Consider the following 19,533-nt stretch of genomic DNA (forward strand, 5'->3'; position numbering starts at 1 on the left):
GTGTAAAGGTGTGCCTGCGTGGTTAAGGTATGTAAGTGTGGCTGCATGTGTAGATGTATATGTGTAAAGGTGTGCCTGCGTGATTAAGGTGTGTAAGTGTGGCTGCATGTGTAGAAGTAGATGTGTAAAGATGTGCCCGCATGGTTAAGGTATGTAAGTGTGGCTGCATGTGTAGAAGTAGATGTGTAAAGATGTGCCTGCGTGGTTAAGGTATGTAAGTGTGGCTGCATGTGTAGATGTATATGTGTAAAGGTGTGCCTGCGTGGTTAAGGTAAGTAAGTGTGGCTGCATGTGTAGAAGTAGGTGTGTAAAGGTGTGCCTGCGTGGTTAAGGTATGTAAGTGTGGCTGCATGTGTAGAAGTAGGTGTGTAAAGGTGTGCCTGCGTGGTTAAGGTATGTAAGTGTGGCTGCATGTGTAGAAGTAGATGTGTAAAGATGTGCCCGCGTGGTTAAGGTATGTAAGTGTGGCTGCATGTGTAGAAGTAGATGTGTAAAGGTGTGCCTGCGTGGTTAAGGTATGTAAGTGTGGCTGCATGTGTAGAAGTATATGTGTAAAGATGTGCCCGCGTGGTTAAGGTATGTAAGTGTGGCTGCATGTGTAGATGTATATGTGTAAAGGTGTGCCTGCGTGGTTAAGGTATGTAAGTGTGGATGCATGTGTAGAAGTAGATGTGTAAAGGTGTGCCTGCGTGGTTAAGGTGTGTAAGTGTGGCTGCATGTGTAGAAGTATATGTGTAAAGATGTGCCCGCGTGGTTAAGGTATGTAAGTGTGGCTGCATGTGTAGATGTATATGTGTAAAGGTGTGCCTGCGTGGTTAAGGTATGTAAGTGTGGATGCATGTGTAGAAGTAGATGTGTAAAGATGTGCCCGCGTGGTTAAGGTATGTAAGTGTGGCTGCATGTGTAGAAGTAGGTGTGTAAAGGTGTGCCTGCGTGGTTAAGGTATGTAACTGTGGCTGCATGTGTAGAAGTAGATGTGTAAAGGTGTGCCTGCATGGTTAAGGTATGTAAGTGTGGATGCATGTGTAGAAGTAGATGTGTAAAGATGTGCCCGCATGGTTAAGGTATGTAAGTGTGGCTGCATGTGTAGAAGTAGATGTGTAAAGATGTGCCCGCGTGGTTAAGGTATGTAAGTGTGGCTGCATGTGTAGAACTATATGTGTAAGTCACTGCCTGTGTGTGACATTATGTTTCTTGCGGTGGAGAACAGCAGCTGAAAATTATGCCAAATTCATGAAGAGGTGTACGCCTTTTAATGAATTTGTCACGTCTTTCTCCAGTTCACAGTCCATCATGACTGGCATGCAAAGCATTGAATCAAGACTTAACCACTATACTCTGTGTCTCTCAATGGGGCAGTGCCTACTTGAACATCTGGTTGAGTGTAGGAGAGCTTGGATATGGATGGGAATTCGATTGAAAAATTGTGGTATCTTCTACCATGTGTTGTATTATGGAAGTGTCCTTTAATTTAGTAAATCACAGTCTATAAAACTATATGAGCCATCTTTAGTATATGGCAGAACAAGGACTGAACACTTCTTCTCCTTCACTTCAGTGATTGGTGGAAGTCTCAGCATCCGGACCTTCAATTATCAAAACTTCTGACATATCATTTACTCTTTAATGAAATCTCCATGTGGGAATTAAGCATTCAAAAAGTTTTCAGCATTGTTAACATGTGATAAGGGGATTTCAATGTCTTGCATTTTGTGGTTCTCCTTTGATGGTCTCCCTCCTGTGATTCATCGCTGAAATAACCTGCTAAGCCTCTGCCAATATGATATGAATCATATGATTTTACTGATATAATTTGCTTAATGTCTCCTTCATGGAAAAAAATATAAGTACAAAAAAGTATAAAATGCTCTTCACCAAAATGCACTCCGTACAAGGGAATAAATGCAAAATTTGGAACCATTGTGCCCCTATTTGACATAGAAATGTATATAGACACCAGCTTCCTAGTCCCCAGTCTCTGCCACAAATGTCAGAGAAACTCTGAAGCTAGTTTGGACCACAAATTACATTACATTCTTTTTCTATGAATCACCAATAGTACAATTTGGTGTAATTATCTCTATTTTTACTGACTCATTAATGCATCCAAAAGTTTTTATCAATATTTTATATAATCATAGTTATTTTATTTATGTGTATTATACACAAATTAACTGTAAAACAGGAATTTTTATTTCTCATCTAATATTTTCACGTGCTAATTATGACAATCTTTATTTTTGGAGTCAACATGAAAAATGGTGGTCAATATCCCTATCAAAAGAGAGCACAACATGTGCCGCCTGTGCAAGGACAGTGGTTTCTACTGTCTACCAGATGACATGTAAGAGGCTATGCTCCTTCATATCCAGGTCTCACAATTACGGGTGGATTGACACAGCTGTGAGGAATTTTCTGAAGTGCCATGAATGAGGTCATACATGGTAGGCACCGCCTCGTCGTTAAATTAGCAGTTAGAAATCAAGGAGTCCATCTATACTGTTCTTGCACAGGGATTCTTTGTCGTTTGGCATCTGAAAAACCTAGAACAGGCTATGCTTCTGGAAACAATGAAGAGGATATGGCTCTCGCAGGAGCACAATAGCCCATTTATCATGATGATCTCAATTGTCAGACCCACACTAATCAAATATGAGGGCCTATCCAAATGAGATGTGTCCTCCCGAAAGAGAGAAAGGCTCATTGTAGCTGCTACATTCTGGCTAATTTATGAAGGATATAAATAAAAGGAATTCCCCTATATTGGCTTAACACAACCTACTAAGGTATTAAAAAAATGAGTTTTGTAAACCAGATACCCCTTGTAATGTCTATGAGAATGTTTCCACCTAATCTAAGAAAGCTGCAGATTTGGAACCACAAAGAAGTTGTACTCAAAATGTCCCAACAGTTTCTCGGTGCACAACCTGGCAGCTATCGCTTCCTTTTCTCAAAAGACAGTGAGGAGGAACATACTTACAGATAGAAAGCCTAAAATTTTCACATTATAGTACGGTTTCTCGTTCTAAACTTCTTTCCTCTTCTAATCTCTTATACTGTTCTTTTACTTGTACCCTGCAATCTTCTTCATCTATCCATGGGATTTCGTCTTCTACTAAATTTCTACTTACACTATCCATTTCACTCACATCCTCATTATTCCCACATACTTCTTTTAATAATTTCTGTTTTAAAGAACTGTGCCTTTTGGACTGCTCCTCATCACACCTGAGTTCTGATCCTCTGCTTCTAATCTCTTTTGCCTGCATCATTTCAGGTAGACCTTTCTCCCGATGAACGTCAGCTCTGCACCGATAGACCTGTGTCTCCCACTCATTTCTAAGCTCATTGTCTTTGTTACATTGAATAACCTGCATTCCAACCACGTCACTGACGTCTATTTTGTTGTTTTTATCCACCATTTCTATTTTCTCAATTTTACTCTCTACAATTGTTGTTTTCCAATCATTTTGAAGGTTGTTGATTCCACGGGTAAGTCCCATCTTGTGTTTTATCGAATAATCCAGATTAATCGTACACGTCATCAGCCTTCTGGATTCGTCAACCGTAAAAGGAAAGTCGTGAGAGAGAAACTTTTGGAAAATCTCCGGATCTCCATCCAAGTCCAAAAGATTCTTCAGCCCAGCTTTCAAGGAAAACAGTTCTTTGCTGTTTTCCTTAAACATGTCCCACAGGAGATAATCATTGAACCCTTCCTTACATCCTTGTTGCTCTTCATCCTCTAGACATTGAAGAATCCAGCTCAGTCTACATGGCCATTGATTGCAGAGAACGACCCAAGCAGCTACAGATTTGGAAGACATGTTACCCCATGGTATTTTACTCAGCATCATTAGGTGGACCATGACAGGGATAGCATTGACAATTCGTTTCATTTGACATATGCTATCAGGAATATATTCATGGAGAACTTCACGCTCATTGTATAGGGCATAAAATGCTTCCTGGATGCAGTAAGCTGGTTGATAAGGTGGTAGGTTCACCTCTGGCTCTTCATCTTCTAAGAGGTCGTCTCTAAGCAGCTTCATGGGTTCTGTAATTCCAGTCTTAGTGCCCCGATTGGCGTCATTCCTGCAAGGCCAATCAATAAGATCTTCTGTCCTTTGTACAGCTTTCTTCAGAAGTTGCAGCTTTGTCTTCTTACCAAGAGCCGGAACAGAGAAAGGCAACGTGACAGTGCGGTTGAGGAACATGTACCCATTGTCTGCCATACCTTTAAGTGAGCCTGCGTTCTCTAAACAAGTGACAATGATGTTGGGGTCAACTACCAGTATGGAAATAAATGGAGATCTCTGGTCAGATAATAGAGTGTTCATAGCATCCAATACTCCAACCACTTTGTCAGGTGCACAGAGCTCCAGACTGGTGATCTGTAAGACCACCCGAATCTTCTGCCTTTGGAAAATTTCCATGAATTGAACCATTTGGCTTATCAGTTCCACCTCTTTTTTCACCTCATTCATAAAACCCATTTGAGAACTAAATTTCTCGCTATTGACCAGTCGCTCGATTTTATGCTTTTGGCTAATAATGACGCTCTTTCCTAGCTTAAACAGTGTCATGACAATTCCTGATCCTGCCACTACAGTCATTAAACTCCCAAAAACTGTTGAGACTCTCTCTTCACCTCCATGGCTTTTAGATTTGATTGGTATAACCAAGAGGGGCAACCCAATGAGAAGCAAGACAATGCAGACCGCCAGTATAATGCAAAAAGTCCTTCTGATGGTCCACTCTCTGCCATCAGATTCTAGATTTCTTTTAGGTTTGCAACCCAAGGCGTTAAATATACTGTGTGGAAAAACTCCGAAGTTCCGACGTATTTCCTCGCAGAGTGTGGTGACCAGGCCAGCCCACAGTCGGTCACTGCCTGCATACTGCCAAGCGCTGAAGTGTACAAATATAAACTTAATACTTTTGCGTTCTAAGTGACGTTCAGTTACTAAAGGGCAGTAGAAAAATAGACGCCAAAGTAGATGTAGGAAACCCCATCCGGTGGCTTTCACTGTGGCTTTCTCCAAGTTTTTTTCTTCTTTTTGTGTTATACGCGATGCTTCCTCCCGCATGCATTCTGCAAAAGATAAATGAGACTAAAATATAAATCAAATGAAAGAACAAAAGATTATATAGATTATATAAGATTATATAAGATTGTATAGACGCTTCGACTTCATATGGAATAATAGATTTATAAGATCTGCTTACTTGTGATGCGATCCAAAAGCATGTACACCCGGCCTCCGAATGGGGCGTATAAGCCAACAGTAACTGGTGTAGCCACCTGGCATAATGCTTTTGACAGGCAAGCACAATAGATGTCATCTTCTGTCTCTTTTCCTTTAAGAACAATGCAAACACACATTTTAGATAACTTAAGATGATCCTCAATCATACAGTATATGGTAAATTCCATAATTGTAGTTAATTAGGAAAGCTGCACTTGGAGCAATGTAAATGTTGAACGCACTTTACAAGGACTTTTAGATACCCTACAAATCAATGTCAGACCCTTTATTGGCCCTTGCCACATGATCAGGGATAAATGCCATGCTAGAAACCAATTTTCATACAAGTCAGTGGGTCATGGTGGTGATGGATATGGCAGTGTTGTGGCCCATGCCCCTATGCCAACATGGGCATAGCCTAATGCAATGTTCACACTGTCCTTTTATGAGAAATGTCTTCTTTTAGATGCAATCAATAACATTTCTATTTACTGAAAGAAAGCAGAGGACTTGCAGACAAAGGAGGGGATTCATAATTAGGGTTTAGAAAATTGCACAGCTTTTCTACTATGCGATGATTAAAGGGTATTGACCTTTGCAAACAGTTTTGCACATCTAACATTTTTTAATATTTTTTCTTTCTTTCTGCATCACCTCTGTGTCTCCATGAATACATCTTTCTCCTATTTTTTTATTTCCTTGACTGCAGAATCTGACTACACAGACTGTTTGTAGTCTGTTACTATGGAAACACATAGGTAAAGGGAACCTGTCATGCAAAAAAACCATTGGGGTTGCACCCGCACTTAGAGCCCAGCTGCTGGAAGGAAATGAACTTGTCTTTGTAGCCTGAGGCTTCCAGTTATATGGGTGGGCCGGCACGGCTTCAGTCACTGCTCAGTACAGAGTAAGCAGCAGCTGTACCCACCCTCCAGCACTGACTGACAGCAGGATCAGCATAAGGGCCAGCTGTCAGTCAGTGTGGAATGCGGTTACAGCCGCTGCTCTCCATACACTCAGCGATGACTGGACCTGCAGCGGCACCACCCCTATAACTGAAACCCAATCCTCTCGGCGGTGGGGCTCTCAGTGACAGCACCAGTCAAGTTCAGAACACTATTAACCTTCAGATTAAACCCATATCTGCAGGTTAAAATTTACAAGACAGGTTCCCTTTAATGTCAAAAAACAAATCTGATGCCTCATCACTGTAAACTGTTTTCAGGCAACTAAGGTTAAGTTTTTTTAGCTGTGTAGTTTCACTGCCTAAGAACCCATCGGCTTACAGTTCTGCAAAGTGGATGTGATTTATAGAAATCTCTGCCCACTGTGGTTTTTTTTTGCTTGTTTTTTTTTAATCCTGCATGAATTGACCTCTGGTGCAATTTTGAAACCAGCACCATATCAATTTCTCTAGTGGGTATGCCAACTATTATGCACGGTGTGACACAGTCACTGGCAAAGTGCTGGCTGGGAGATATGTTTCACTGAGGCTATTAACTTCAGTGATTTCAAACCCAGCAGTTTCACCCAGCACACTATGTGTTGAGATGGGTTAATCGGCCATTTTAAGGGCTGAGTTTATGTGGACAACCATAGAGCGAGTGGGAGGTTGTCCACCATATCTCCACCCCAGGGTGTGGTCTGGGGCTTAAATAGTCGGCCTCCAGAGGCATTCAGTGTTCGGTTGTCCTGGAGAGTGAAACTCCAGTGCAAGGTGTCCTGACAAGGAAGCTAAAAATGTTGTTTTTTTACTGAGCGGGCAGATCCCCGCAACCACATGGACTGTGCTGTAATTTTTGCTTTGTTTTTTTTTCCTTATGCCAGGAAAGCCTTGTCTTATTTTGATAACCCTGTACTGGCTTATGCAGAACTCCTAAAAAAACAGTGAGAGTCTTAAAGATATAATGTTCCAGCAAAGTGAGCCAATCTACCACAGTTGATGCTATAAGTGTGGGCAATTTGCCAGGGAGCATGTGTGACAAATGTGGATAAATTACAAGTCCCGGGTGAAGTACCAGGTGACTGTGACTCATAAAATAGCCGGTCCCACCATGATGAATCCCCTTCCCAGTCGGAGGCGGATGAGTTTACCCTGTTTGCCTTTGCTGGTGGCGAGGACGAGATGGCGACCAATGAGGTCAAGATTCCTGAACTGGGGGTTTCTGGGGGAAATTTTGGGACGGCTCAAATGCGGGATCCTACTCTAAAATGGACATTTGGCAATGTAACTGTGATAGATGGGATTGCTCAAGAGCCAGGGACTGACACCAGGTTTCCATATTTTGCTTTAAATCAGGAGCTGCTATATCGGGTCACTAATCTAAGAGAGGAAGTGGTAGCACAGTTGTTAATACCGGGTCCCTATAGGCGTAGGATTCTAGACCTGGCCCATTCTCATGTCTTAGGGTGGCATCTGGGAGTAGACAAAATTGAAGAACGGTCCTGCAGAGGTTCTACTGGCCTGAATGTCACAGAGAGATTGCTAACTACTGCCAGTCCTGCCCTACTCCTCAGCTAACTGCTCCCGTATGCCACTTCCGAAGTCCCCTAGTGCCATTGCCCATTATAGAGGTCCCCTTTGACCAGTTTACCATGGACCTTGAAGGGCCACTAGTTAATTCCACCAAGGGGCAACAATACATCCTAGTGGTGATGGACTATGCAATATGGAACCTCGAGGCAGTACCACTGAGAAACTCCTCCGCCAGGAGCATAGCCCGAGAGTTAGTCTATATTTTCTCCTTGACGGGCCGCCTGCCAAAAAAGGTGCTGACAGACCAAGGAACTCCATTTATGCCCAAAGTGATGAGGGAGTTGTGTAAGGCACTCCAGATTACACAACTCCAGACGTTGGTGTACCATCCAAAGACAGACTTCCTGGTGGACACGTTCAACAAGTCCTTGAAATCCATGCTTAAGTAGGTCGTGGAGAAGGATGGCTGAGACTGGGATTTACTACAGCCATACCTGTTGTTGTCTATGAGGGAAGTCACACAGGCCTTTATGGGGTTCTCACCATTCAAGTTGCTACACAGACAGCACCCTAAGGGACTTCTGAATATTGCAAAGGAGAACTGGGAAGCAGAGGTTACATCCGACTGAAGCATCATCGAGCATGTGGCCCAGATGCAAGACCGGATAACAAAGGTGATGCTGATTGTGAAGGAGAGCCTTTGCAAGCACAAGAGACCCAGGCAAGGGTCTACAATCGGGCAACGAGACTGAGACAGTTCAGCCTTGGAGACCAGATGCTTGTGCTGTTCCCCACATGGAAAGTAAGCTCCTGGCCAAGTGGAAAGGGCCATATGAGGTTGAGTAACGTCAACAGCAAGGTCCACAAACCTGGGAGAAGAAAGCCGTACCAGGTATACCACATTAACCTGCTCAAGCTATGGCAGGACAGGGAACTGGTGGAAGCTATGTGCGGGCTAACCCTGAAGCCAGGGTCAAGGATGTCATATTGGTAGAGACATTGTCACCGGCCCAGAAGCAACAGTGCCGAGAGTTGCTTCAGCAGAAATGGGACCTGTTTTCAGAATTGCCAGGTTGTACGCAGATCTTGGAGCATGAAATCCTGATGGAACCGCATGTAAGGGTGAACCAAAAGCCATATCTGATTGTGAGGTGCTCTCCAAGGAGGTGAGGAAAATGTTGAGTCATCAAGGAGTTAAAGAGTGGCTGGTCCAGCCCCATTGTCCTTGTGCCGAAGCCGGACATAGAGTGGCGTTTCTGTAACAACTACAGGAAGCTAAATGAGGTGTCCAAGTTCGACTCATATCCAATGCCCCTGGTTAATGAGCTCATTGAGAGGTTAGGGTCAGCCAGATATATCATCACCCTGGACCTAACAAAAGGCTACTGGCAAATTCTGTCCTCAAATGCAAAGTAGAAGACGGCCTTCTCTATGCCTGACGGATGCTTTCAATACACCAGGATGCCGTTCGGTCTGCAGGGAGTCCTAGCTACTTTCCAGAGGGCCATGGATCGGATCCTAGCCTCTCACACAGTATGGCGCTTCTTATCTGGGCAATATTGTAATCTTCAGCCCGGATTGGGTATGTCACCTGCAGAAGGTTCAGGTGGTACTGGATGCACTGAGGAAGGCAGGGTTTATCATGAACCAAAAGAAGTGTGCCATGGGTAAGGAAGAGGCAAAATGGGCTAAATAAAGTCACAAGTAAATAAGGTAGAGGCAATCCAAAATTGGCCACAACCAGGCTCCAAGAAGCAAGTTCGGGCCTTTCTGAGGATTGTAGGATACTATCAGCGATTTATGCCAAATTTTGCCATTATAGCCACCCCTCTAACATTCTTAAGGGCACAAAGACGTCAATAGCCAAGTGGTCCTCTGAAGCGGAGATGGCGTTCCAGGAGTTGAAGCTTGTCCTATGCAAACAGCCGTTCTTGGTTGCACGTGACTTCACAAAGGAGTTCGTGGTCCAAACGGACGACTCCGAGGTCAAGTTGGGAGGTGTGTTGTTCAAGCTAGTAGATGGGGATGAACATCCAGTCCTATACCTGAGTAGGAAACTCTCCTCCTGAGAACTTGGCCATCAAGTGGGCATGCAAGATGACCTAGGAATCTCACAGAACTGGAAGAATTGTCCCAAGGCAGAATTGATGAAAATCCCTCAAACAAGAATTGAAAGACTCTTGTCTAGCTACAAAAAAGCTTTTAAAAGCTGTGATACTTTCAAAAGGGGTTGATGCAGGATGTCCAAACTTTTGCATCTGCCCATTTTCCTTTTTGTAATTTTTAAAAATTTTACATTTTGAAAATATGTCTATATTTGTTTGCATAAAATGCAAATCAAATGTGTCATCTTTAACTTTAGGCCTTTAGAGATCATTTCATCCTCAACTTGCTTAAATGTTCACAATAACTGTAATTTTGACCAGGGGTGCCCAAAGTTTTACATGCTGCTGTATATCTTATCAGAGAAATCTGCTTCTTTCTCCTCCAGGATTGATTTTTCAATGTCAATTCTTGGATAAAATGTGTTTTCAGTAAACACATACTTTCACATAAGATTTTAATGGGATAATTTTAGCCTTTTCTTATAGTTGGTGTTTTTTTTGGTATATTTAATTAATCATGCTATTGGGTTTCTATTACTTTGGTATTTATTATTATTTGTTTGCAACTGAAGTACACTTATAGATTTTTATAGAAATCCCTAGGACTGCATAGCGATTTTGGGAAAAATATAGTCAATAATGTAATCAAGACTACCTGCTTCCTTATTTGTTTTTCAGATGCATTTGTGAAATAGAAAAATTAGTTGAAAGGATGAATTTGCCCATTTATTTACATAGGACTGGGAAAACATTTAATTCAGATTAAGCAATGAATTAATTATTCAAATTTTGACAAAAGATTTATCACTTAAGGAAATAAATGAAATATTAATTCTCTTTAGTACCATGATAGAAATTTACACATCGGAAGCTTATGCTCATTACCTTTTGTTGCCATTTTGACCCAGAATTTTGAATAGCGGCATTATTCTTTAGTCACAGTAGAATTCATAACTATAAAGTGAGGAACATGGTATTAGTATTGAAAAAAACTGCATAAACGCACAGTTTGTAAATTTTATTTTCTCAGCCTCATTCACACCAGATATATATATATATTTTAGTTTGTCTTTAAAGGGAATGTGTCATCAGTTTATGACCTGTTGTTTAACTCACTTTTATGTTAAATATATATATATTTTAAAGCTTTTAGCAATTTTTTCATAATACAATCTGTATTAAAAATAAAAATTTGAAATCTTGCAATTTTCATACTGGCTACTGTTTTTATTTTTTAGACTCGCCCTTTAGTTTCAGGAAATCGACATGTAGGTTAACAGAAATGAATAGACTCCAATCCTATCTTTTGTACTGAAGCAAATTTTGATGTGAAAGGAGGGCTGAGAAGGTGAGCTGTGACATCGTCTATTGTGATTGGTGGATCCTGTGTTGTGCTTTCAGCTGTGTATAGAGGTGTTACCTGTCATTGTAATCCTGACTCTGGTGATAATGAGTTTACTGAAAACCTGTCTTGAAAGAACAGGAGTTTACTCATTTTACTTTTTTTTAATGCAGATTGTGATATGAAAACAAAAAATTGCCATACCTTGATTTAAACAGTAGATTACTTTCTGACGACACAGTTCCTTTAAACCATAATCATGTTTTCTTTGTGTCAATATGTTCTGAGACCCAAAATATTTTCATCCTATATCATATATATAGTTTCCTCATTTTTTTTTTTTTTTTTACATTCCTCATTATTGCTTTCTTCCCATTATTATTATTCCCCCTATGTAAAATGATCACTTGTACAATATAATGCATAACTGTAACACTGCATTGTTTTGTAAAATCTCCTATGAACTCCATTGCTTTAAAGCAGACACTGAAGCCTTTAGTATGCCCCTGGCCACCATGGCAATGCCATCGGCACTGTGTAAACGACGCCTTTTCCAACCTCTTAAATGCCTCCATCACAGCAGCATCTAAGGGGTTAAACGACAATCTGCGCTAGCTTCAATTTCAACGGTCAGACTCAGGTGCGGACTGTATAACACAGCCATCACCTATGCTGTGTTACCTGTGCTGAGCCCACGTCATATATACAGTGCACACATTCATGGTACATGAACGCCAGGTGTCGTCAATGGGAATCTGTCACTTTGCCGGATGCTTATGCCAGCCCTTAATCATAGCATGCTCCATGACTGTAAGTGACCTTGTAATATGGACACCCATGAATCTCCATACAGCAGCACATATATTGATTTAATAGTGTGGATCCACAGTATCGCTGTATATGAAGCCTTCAGCATAATTCCACATCATGGATATTCACCAATGGCTCCACTCTGCACTTTTGTTCACTTATGGTTTGATAAAGGCCCTATGTGGCCAAAACGCTGCTTGTCATTTGCTCTGTAACTAATAAAAGGATTAATCGGAGGGGAACATTTGGTGCCTTGGATTTTGGGCCTTTGAACCACATCATGGTTATGTTAATCACTACTTAATTCTAAAATGTAATTCAATGTTTGGCATTCTATATTATAATGATATGGCATAAATTATGATAATCACTTCTTTATCACATCCATTGTCATAATTTTAAAGGACTTTTATCATCTTCTTTCCTCCGCTCCCCTGTACATTGGCTCCCTGCCTGCCGGGGGTTTGTGCATTCCTGCAGATTGACCACTCGCATGGTACAGGTCTGATGTGTGCTCTTCCAATGTAGCAGTCGCAGAGGAATTAACAATTCCTTTGTGTTTTGAAAACACAGAACATTTTTAATAGGGGTGGAAGTTGCAAAGTTGCTTGATCTTGCAAACATTTTGCAATCGTACCCTTTTAACAAGACCAAAATAACCATAGTGGTCACTGATGCAGGGCTCAGCTCACATATTCTCTCTTTGTTTCCCTTTCTTTCCCTCCCAGGTGTTTACCAGGTTTATTTGCATATAAAATTGAACACCACCTGATTAATTATACACTTATTTTATTACATATTTCCTTACACTTCACAGTTGTAACTTCCTCCTGATCTATACTCATTGTAGCAGGTCTGATCATGAGTCAGATATAATAAAAGTATTTGCAATTACGCAGCAGACAGTTGCCAGATGGATGATACACTTCTATGCCAGGTATTTGCTTACTCATGTGTATTCATGCTGTACTTTATTATACTACACTGTTTGTGTTTTATGTGTTTGTTTGGGTTTTTCTTTAGGTTCTCAATCCAACATGTCAGATAGGTTACTGGAAGCATGGACCACCGATAATTTATTAAAGGGAACCTGTCACCCCCAAACTCGAAGGTGAGCTAAGCCCACAAGCATCAGGGGCTTATCTACAGCATTCTGTAATGCTGTAGATAAGCCACCGATGTATCCTAAAAGATGAGAAAAAGAGGTTAGATTATACTCACCCAGGGGCGGTCCCGGTACGATGGGCGTCGCAGTCCCATCTTCTTACGATGACGTCCTCTTCTTGTCTTCACGATGCGGCTCTGGCGCAGGCGCACTTTGTCCGCCCTGTTGAGGGCAGAGCAAAGTACTGCAGTGCGCAGGCGCCGGGAAAGGTCAGAGAGACCCAACGCCTGCGCACTGCAGTGCTTTGCTCTGCCCTCATCAGGGCAAAGTACGCCTGCAACGGAGCAGCAGCGTGAAGACAAGAAGAGGACGTCATCTTCTGCCTGAAGATAGGAGGCGCCGGATCAGATCGCGACACCCATCGGACCGGACCAGGACCGGGACCGCCCCTGGGTGAGAGTATAATATAACCTCTTTTTCTTATCTTTTAGGATACATCGGGGGCTTATCTCCAGCATTCCAGAATGCTGTAGACGAGCCCCTGATGCTGGTGGGCTTAGGTCACCTTCGATGTTGGGGGTGACAGGTTCCCTTTAATCATAACATTTCTATCACTCATACATAGTAACATAGTTAGTAAGGCCGAAAAAAGACATTTGTCCATCCAGTTCAGCCTATATTCCATCATAATAAATCCCCAGATCTACGTCCTTCTACAGAACCTAATAATTGTATGATACAATATTGTTCTGCTCCAGGAAGACATCCAGGCCTCTCTTGAACCCCTCGACTGAGTTCGCCATCACCACCTCCTCAGGCAAGCAATTCCAGATTCTCACTGCCCTAACAGTAAAGAATCCTCTTCTATGTTGGTGGAAAAACCTTCTCTCCTCCAGACGCAAAGAATGCCCCCTTGTGCCCGTCACCTTCCTTGGTATAAACAGATCCTCAGCGAGATATTTGTATTGTCCCCTTATATACTTATACATGGTTATTAGATCGCCCCTCAGTCGTCTTTTTTCTAGACTAAATAATCCTAATTTCGCTAATCTATCTGGGTATTGTAGTTCTCCCATCCCCTTTATTAATTTTGTTGCCCTCCTTTGTACTCTCTCTAGTTCCATTATATCCTTCCTGAGCACCGGTGCCCAAAACTGGACACAGTACTCCATGTGCGGTCTAACTAGGGATTTGTACAGAGGCAGTATAATGCTCTCATCATGTGTATCCAGACCTCTTTTAATGCACCCCATGATCCTGTTTGCCTTGGCAGCTGCTGCCTGGCACTGGCTGCTCCAGGTAAGTTTATCATTAACTAGGATCCCCAAGTCCTTCTCCCTGTCAGATTTACCCAGTGGTTTCCCGTTCAGTGTGTAATGGTGATATTGATTCCCTCTTCCCATGTGTATAACCTTACATTTATCATTGTTAAACCTCATCTGCCACCTTTCAGCCCAAGTTTCCAACTTATCCAGATCCATCTGTAGCAGAATACTATCTTCTCTTGTATTAACTGCTTTACATAGTTTTGTATCATCTGCAAATATCGATATTTTACTGTGTAAACCTTCTACCAGATCATTAATGAATATGTTGAAGAGAACAGGTCCCAATACTGACCCCTGCGGTACCCCACTGGTCACAGCGACCCAGTTAGAGACTATACCATTTATAACCACCCTCTGCTTTCTATCACTAAGCCAGTTACTAACCCATTTACACACATTTTCCCCCAGACCAAGCATTCTCATTTTGTGTACCAACCTCTTGTGCGGCACGGTATCAAACGCTTTGGAAAAATCGAGATATACCACGTCCAATGACTCACCGTGGTCCAGTCTATAGCTTACCTCTTCATAAAAACTGATTAGATTGGTTTGACAGGAGCGATTTCTCATAAACCCATGCTGATATGGAGTTAAACAGTTATTCTCATTGAGATAATCCAGAATAACATCCCTCAGAAACCCTTCAAATATTTTACCAACAATAGAGGTTAGACTTACTGGCCTATAATTTCCAGGTTCACTTTTAGAGCCCTTTTTGAATATTGGCACCACATTTGCTATGCGCCAGTCCTGCGGAACAGACCCTGTCGCTATAGAGTCACTAAAAATAAGAAATAATGGTTTATCTATTACATTACTTAGTTCTCTTAGTACTCGTGGGTGTATGCCATCCGGACCCGGAGATTTATCTATTTTAATCTTATTTAGCCGGTTTCGCACCGTTTGACAAAATGGTTTATACCTGGACTCATTATAATTATTCAAGTCTCTTACAAATTAAAAAAAAAATGCCCCTTAGGACATGTCCAGGGAAATTATAATATCTATGAACATGCAGATACAATTTAGGGTGAAGAAATAATAAAAAAATAAAATATATAAATATAGTATAGTGTTACATCTTGAAAGTGGGTCACAAAAGAAAGGATAGGAGTTGCTCAAGCATGAAGGTAAAGTGGTTGAACTAATGGCTCAGAGGGCACATATGGATCCCAAGTTCCCTACATGTGGCACCCCAGCTGAGGACTGCTGCCGGCACTGCGATAAAAATAAATCCAATGATGCCATAATTTTACCAAAACTTGGCACCAGGATCAGAACCGCTTGATCAGTAGTTGACATCTGGATGTCTCTTTAAATTACGTCCCTGTAGATTAATCGAATATCCTTAAGTGTTCATCAGAAGAATGCAAGATTACTTCCATGAACTAGATAGATGAAAGTGATAAAGGGTCTCTTATACACTGACAAGAGAAAAGCTTTGGGTTTGAAGATAATGAGTTTTTGGAATCATGACCCTTTCCCACAGTAAGGACTCATTTGCACAACTGTGTCCCTCGTATATTTAAAGGATAGTACATGGGCCTATGGGCCATGATCTACTAGAAATAAAGCATAGACATGTATAAATTTGGTCCAATTCACAGACCAAACATATATTCCAACGAGTCGGCCCATGATGTGAGGCCATTCAAGCTGAATCAGTCAGTTGCCCATTGCAAAACTCGGATGTGTGAATTCTGCCTAGGAGTGGTTCGTCTGATGAAGAGCAAAACAAGACAATTAACCTAATAAAACAATTAACGAAAAACACTATCCAGTCATTGTGTGACTAATCGTATTGATATTTCTAATTAATAAATGGAAAGTATGTAGTTCACTCCATGTAATTACCCTTGTGGAGTGAGTGGCCACGTTCACCCAGGCAGATTCAATTTAACTTCCTCTGGACCAAACATCTGGATCCAAAGGATCTAAAGGGTTCTGTACAAATAAAATGAAAGATAGCCAAATCCCTCGATTTTGGCAGGTAGGGCCAAGCGTGTAATGTGGATCTGACGTGTTGAGTTCTGATGCTTAGTTCTCTAGTTTCCCAATGGAGGTGTTGACTGGCAGCAGGCTACTCCGCTCTCCCTATTGATTTATGTCTGGTTGAGCCAAATGTGCTTGTGTATAGGGGGGTCGGGTGAGATGGCCACATGGATGATTGTTAGCTAAGGTGTGTGGAAACCAGTAAAGAGTGTGAACTTTGAGTACTTGTCTCTGTTCTTTAATATATGTCACATGTCTCAAAATTGTTGAAGGGATTAAAACAAGTTATGGATAGGTGATAACTTGGTGATCAGTGGAGGTCTGTCCACTGAGACCCGCACCAATTGTCAGGATGGGGAACTGTTATCGCTGTAATCCATACTCCATTCATTCCCCAAAGCGCTGCACTCAGTGCCACAAAAAATGAATGGAGCGGTTGTCAGGAGCCTGACTTGCCGCTTCAATTTTGTAACGGGGATAAAAATGACCTGTCATGGTTAAAAATTACCCCATGTGCGAATTGGTGGAGGTCCCAACAATTGGACGCCCACTGATCAGCAAGTTGTCGCTTATCTTGCTGACAGGTGATAACTTGTTTTAACCAGACAACCCTTTTAATGATATCATGGTAGTATAAAATTGTCAAATTATCACTTATCCATAGGAAAAGTGATAACTTACTGATTGCTGCTGGAGCAACTGCTGGACTTTGTATAACCCCATCTAGTAGGAGTGGAGGTTGACCATGTGCACCACTGCTCTAGTCATTGATTATGAGATTGCTGGAGGAAGCAATGAAAGAGAAAGGGGTGATTAAAGGGAAGTTGTCATCAATTTTTTGCTTTATAAACCGTGCCCATCACCTTTAAGCATAACGTAAATGGGGGTTCTTACACCCAAAACCACTTTATACCATAAGAGGTGCCTCTGCATACATCTGAAAAAGTGCTTTATTCATTTATCCACAAATTGTGTGGTCTGTTTCGATGGGCAAATCTAGATCGCATTCAGCGCCGACCCCGTCCCATCAAACGGCGCCTATTCTATCTGAGTGGAAGTGGATGACGTCTCCTATGTCATCCGCATGGTGCTCGAAGTCTTGGTCCTCAGCAGAAGAATCAGTGTGAAGTCATGTAATGCCCAGGCGCCGGCGTTACCTGTATATTACCAGCTCCTTGGCTGCTCCATAGGGCCGAGTGATCCTTCCTTTGCGGGTCTCGGATTCCAATTCACAGGCACGAGACTTCATGCACTGTGTGGACGACATAGGCCACATCCATCCAGAGAGAAAAGGCGGCGTTTGAAGGGATCGGGGCGGTACTGAGTGCAATCTGGATTTGCCCATCGGACCAGACCACACAACTTGCATTGGACTTAAATGAAGCAGAGATTTTCAGGGGCATCTCTGAGGGTATAAAGGGGTTGTAGAAACCATTTATGGTATTTTTAATGGCGATGGGCATGGTTTTTAAGGCATAAAAATGGTGACAGATTCCCTTTAAGTATTTTCCCAACTTCTGCTCCATTCAGATAAAATCAGTGGGGGTCCCAGCAGTAGGACACTCAGCAATCATTCACTTATGACCTTTCCTTAGGATAGGGGATAGCTTTCCAGCTTGGGACAAACCCACGAGCAGCTTGAATCAGAGACTGGCTGCAGTGGTCCTTGGCTTAACAAGTATAGGGTATACTTGCCCAGATCGCCATGGACTCATTAAACCTAAGAAGCCCTAACATCTGCCTTGGTTTACATGCTGCCGATACTGGTCCTGACTACCACAAACAAATGTTGGCTACCATGCTCCTATGGAATGTTTTTAGAAGCTATGTTCTAAGTGATCCAACTTTGTAAAATGTTATTTTTCAGATTACTAAATAGATACCCAAGGAAAAAAAAGAAGAATCATCAAGCTACTCACCTGTATTTTGTCCTACAAGTACAACAACTGAGCCAAAGACGCCTGAATGGTGTCAGCAGGATCCATGATCAGCTCGGAGGATTCTCCTCTCTATGTGATAGACCAAGAACAAGTGATGCCGGCTCCTGTGTGTCCCAGGTCTTATAGATATCTACTGTATAACATTACTAACCTTTTAAATAACTCCACCCTGTGACCCATGACGACATCCCTAAAATTCGCCCACTCCCTGGCTGTTAACATTCAAGCAGCCTGTCCGGTTTCTCTACTCCATAATTATAATTACGCCAAGGAATAATCATGAATCTATAACAGTGAAAGAACTGTCTGTAGGACTAATATATAAACTCTATAGGGTATGGATAAATGACCGGCCATGTGCCGTAATGGATTTTCCCAAAATATCGATTGTAATATTAATAATACATATTAAAGATTGATACCTACAAATACTTTGCGACTTTGTGGGATCTGCGCTTTCGCGGTCCAGATTTTATTTTTCTTTCTTATGTGTTCTAATAATATATTGCTCCATGACAACATACTGTATATTTGTTCTGCTTCCTATAAAAATCTGGACAATGATGTGATGTAATAAGTGCGGAACAGGAATAATTCTGCCGTTATATCTTACCAGACCAAATGCAAGAGATCGTTTACCATCTATCCATGGGGAGGGCAGGGCTGGTGTCAGCACCCGAAAAGACTGGGCAAGTGTCTAGTTCACGCAGATTTCAATTTACAACATCTACTGTACATGAATGCCGGATCATATATGAAGAGGCCACTCCATAGAGTTCGGTTTCTGGCTGTGTAATACATGTAGCTGGAATCTGAATGTTTCCTAGGGGGACTAACAAAAATTGTACAAAAAAACCACTAAACTATGAATTTTTTTTAAAATATATATTTCTATATGATCAAATCCCCTCACATTGTTCCCAGTAAGTAAATAAAATCTAAAAAAAAATTACATATTACGTAACTTTTTAAACTAATAAAATCCCATAATATTTATCGTATTATCCTACTAATAAATAAAATGGCAGAATCACTGTTTTCTTGTCACTTAGCCTAAAAAAAAGGAACAGAATGAGATCAGAAATTAGTATGGATGCGAAAATGGTAAAAATAAAAAACTACAGCTTGTATCCTCTCCGCTCTCCTCACACGAAAAAAAGCACTTATCGTATAGAACTCAACCGAAAAG

The 19,533-nt window shown here is 41.6% G+C and overlaps 1 protein-coding gene across 1 annotated transcript; it reads right to left on the bottom strand.

The window, feature by feature from the left end:
- Window positions 1-2,070: 2,070 nt before the first annotated feature.
- Window positions 2,071-18,472, bottom strand: NKPD1 (NTPase KAP family P-loop domain containing 1). The gene is made up of 4 exons (XM_069746827.1): window positions 18,324-18,472; window positions 10,713-10,781; window positions 5,227-5,358; window positions 2,071-5,092 (listed from the first exon to the last, which is right to left on the bottom strand). Exons 2-4 carry the CDS (start codon window positions 10,723-10,725, stop codon window positions 3,006-3,008), a joined length of 2,232 nt encoding a protein of 743 aa, XP_069602928.1. The 5' UTR covers window positions 10,726-10,781; window positions 18,324-18,472; the 3' UTR covers window positions 2,071-3,005.
- Window positions 18,473-19,533: the final 1,061 nt, after the last annotated feature.

This window comes from Ranitomeya imitator, chromosome 2 (genome assembly GCF_032444005.1).
Source record: "Ranitomeya imitator isolate aRanImi1 chromosome 2, aRanImi1.pri, whole genome shotgun sequence".
NCBI lineage: Eukaryota > Metazoa > Chordata > Amphibia > Anura > Dendrobatidae > Ranitomeya > Ranitomeya imitator.

Bases quoted from the DNA above. Each gene is read 5' to 3' on its own strand.
- NKPD1 (XM_069746827.1), bottom strand. The intron at 5,093-5,226 runs GTAAGCAGATCT...TATCTTTTGCAG, and splicing joins GCTTTTGGATCGCATCACAA to AATGCATGCGGGAGGAAGCA.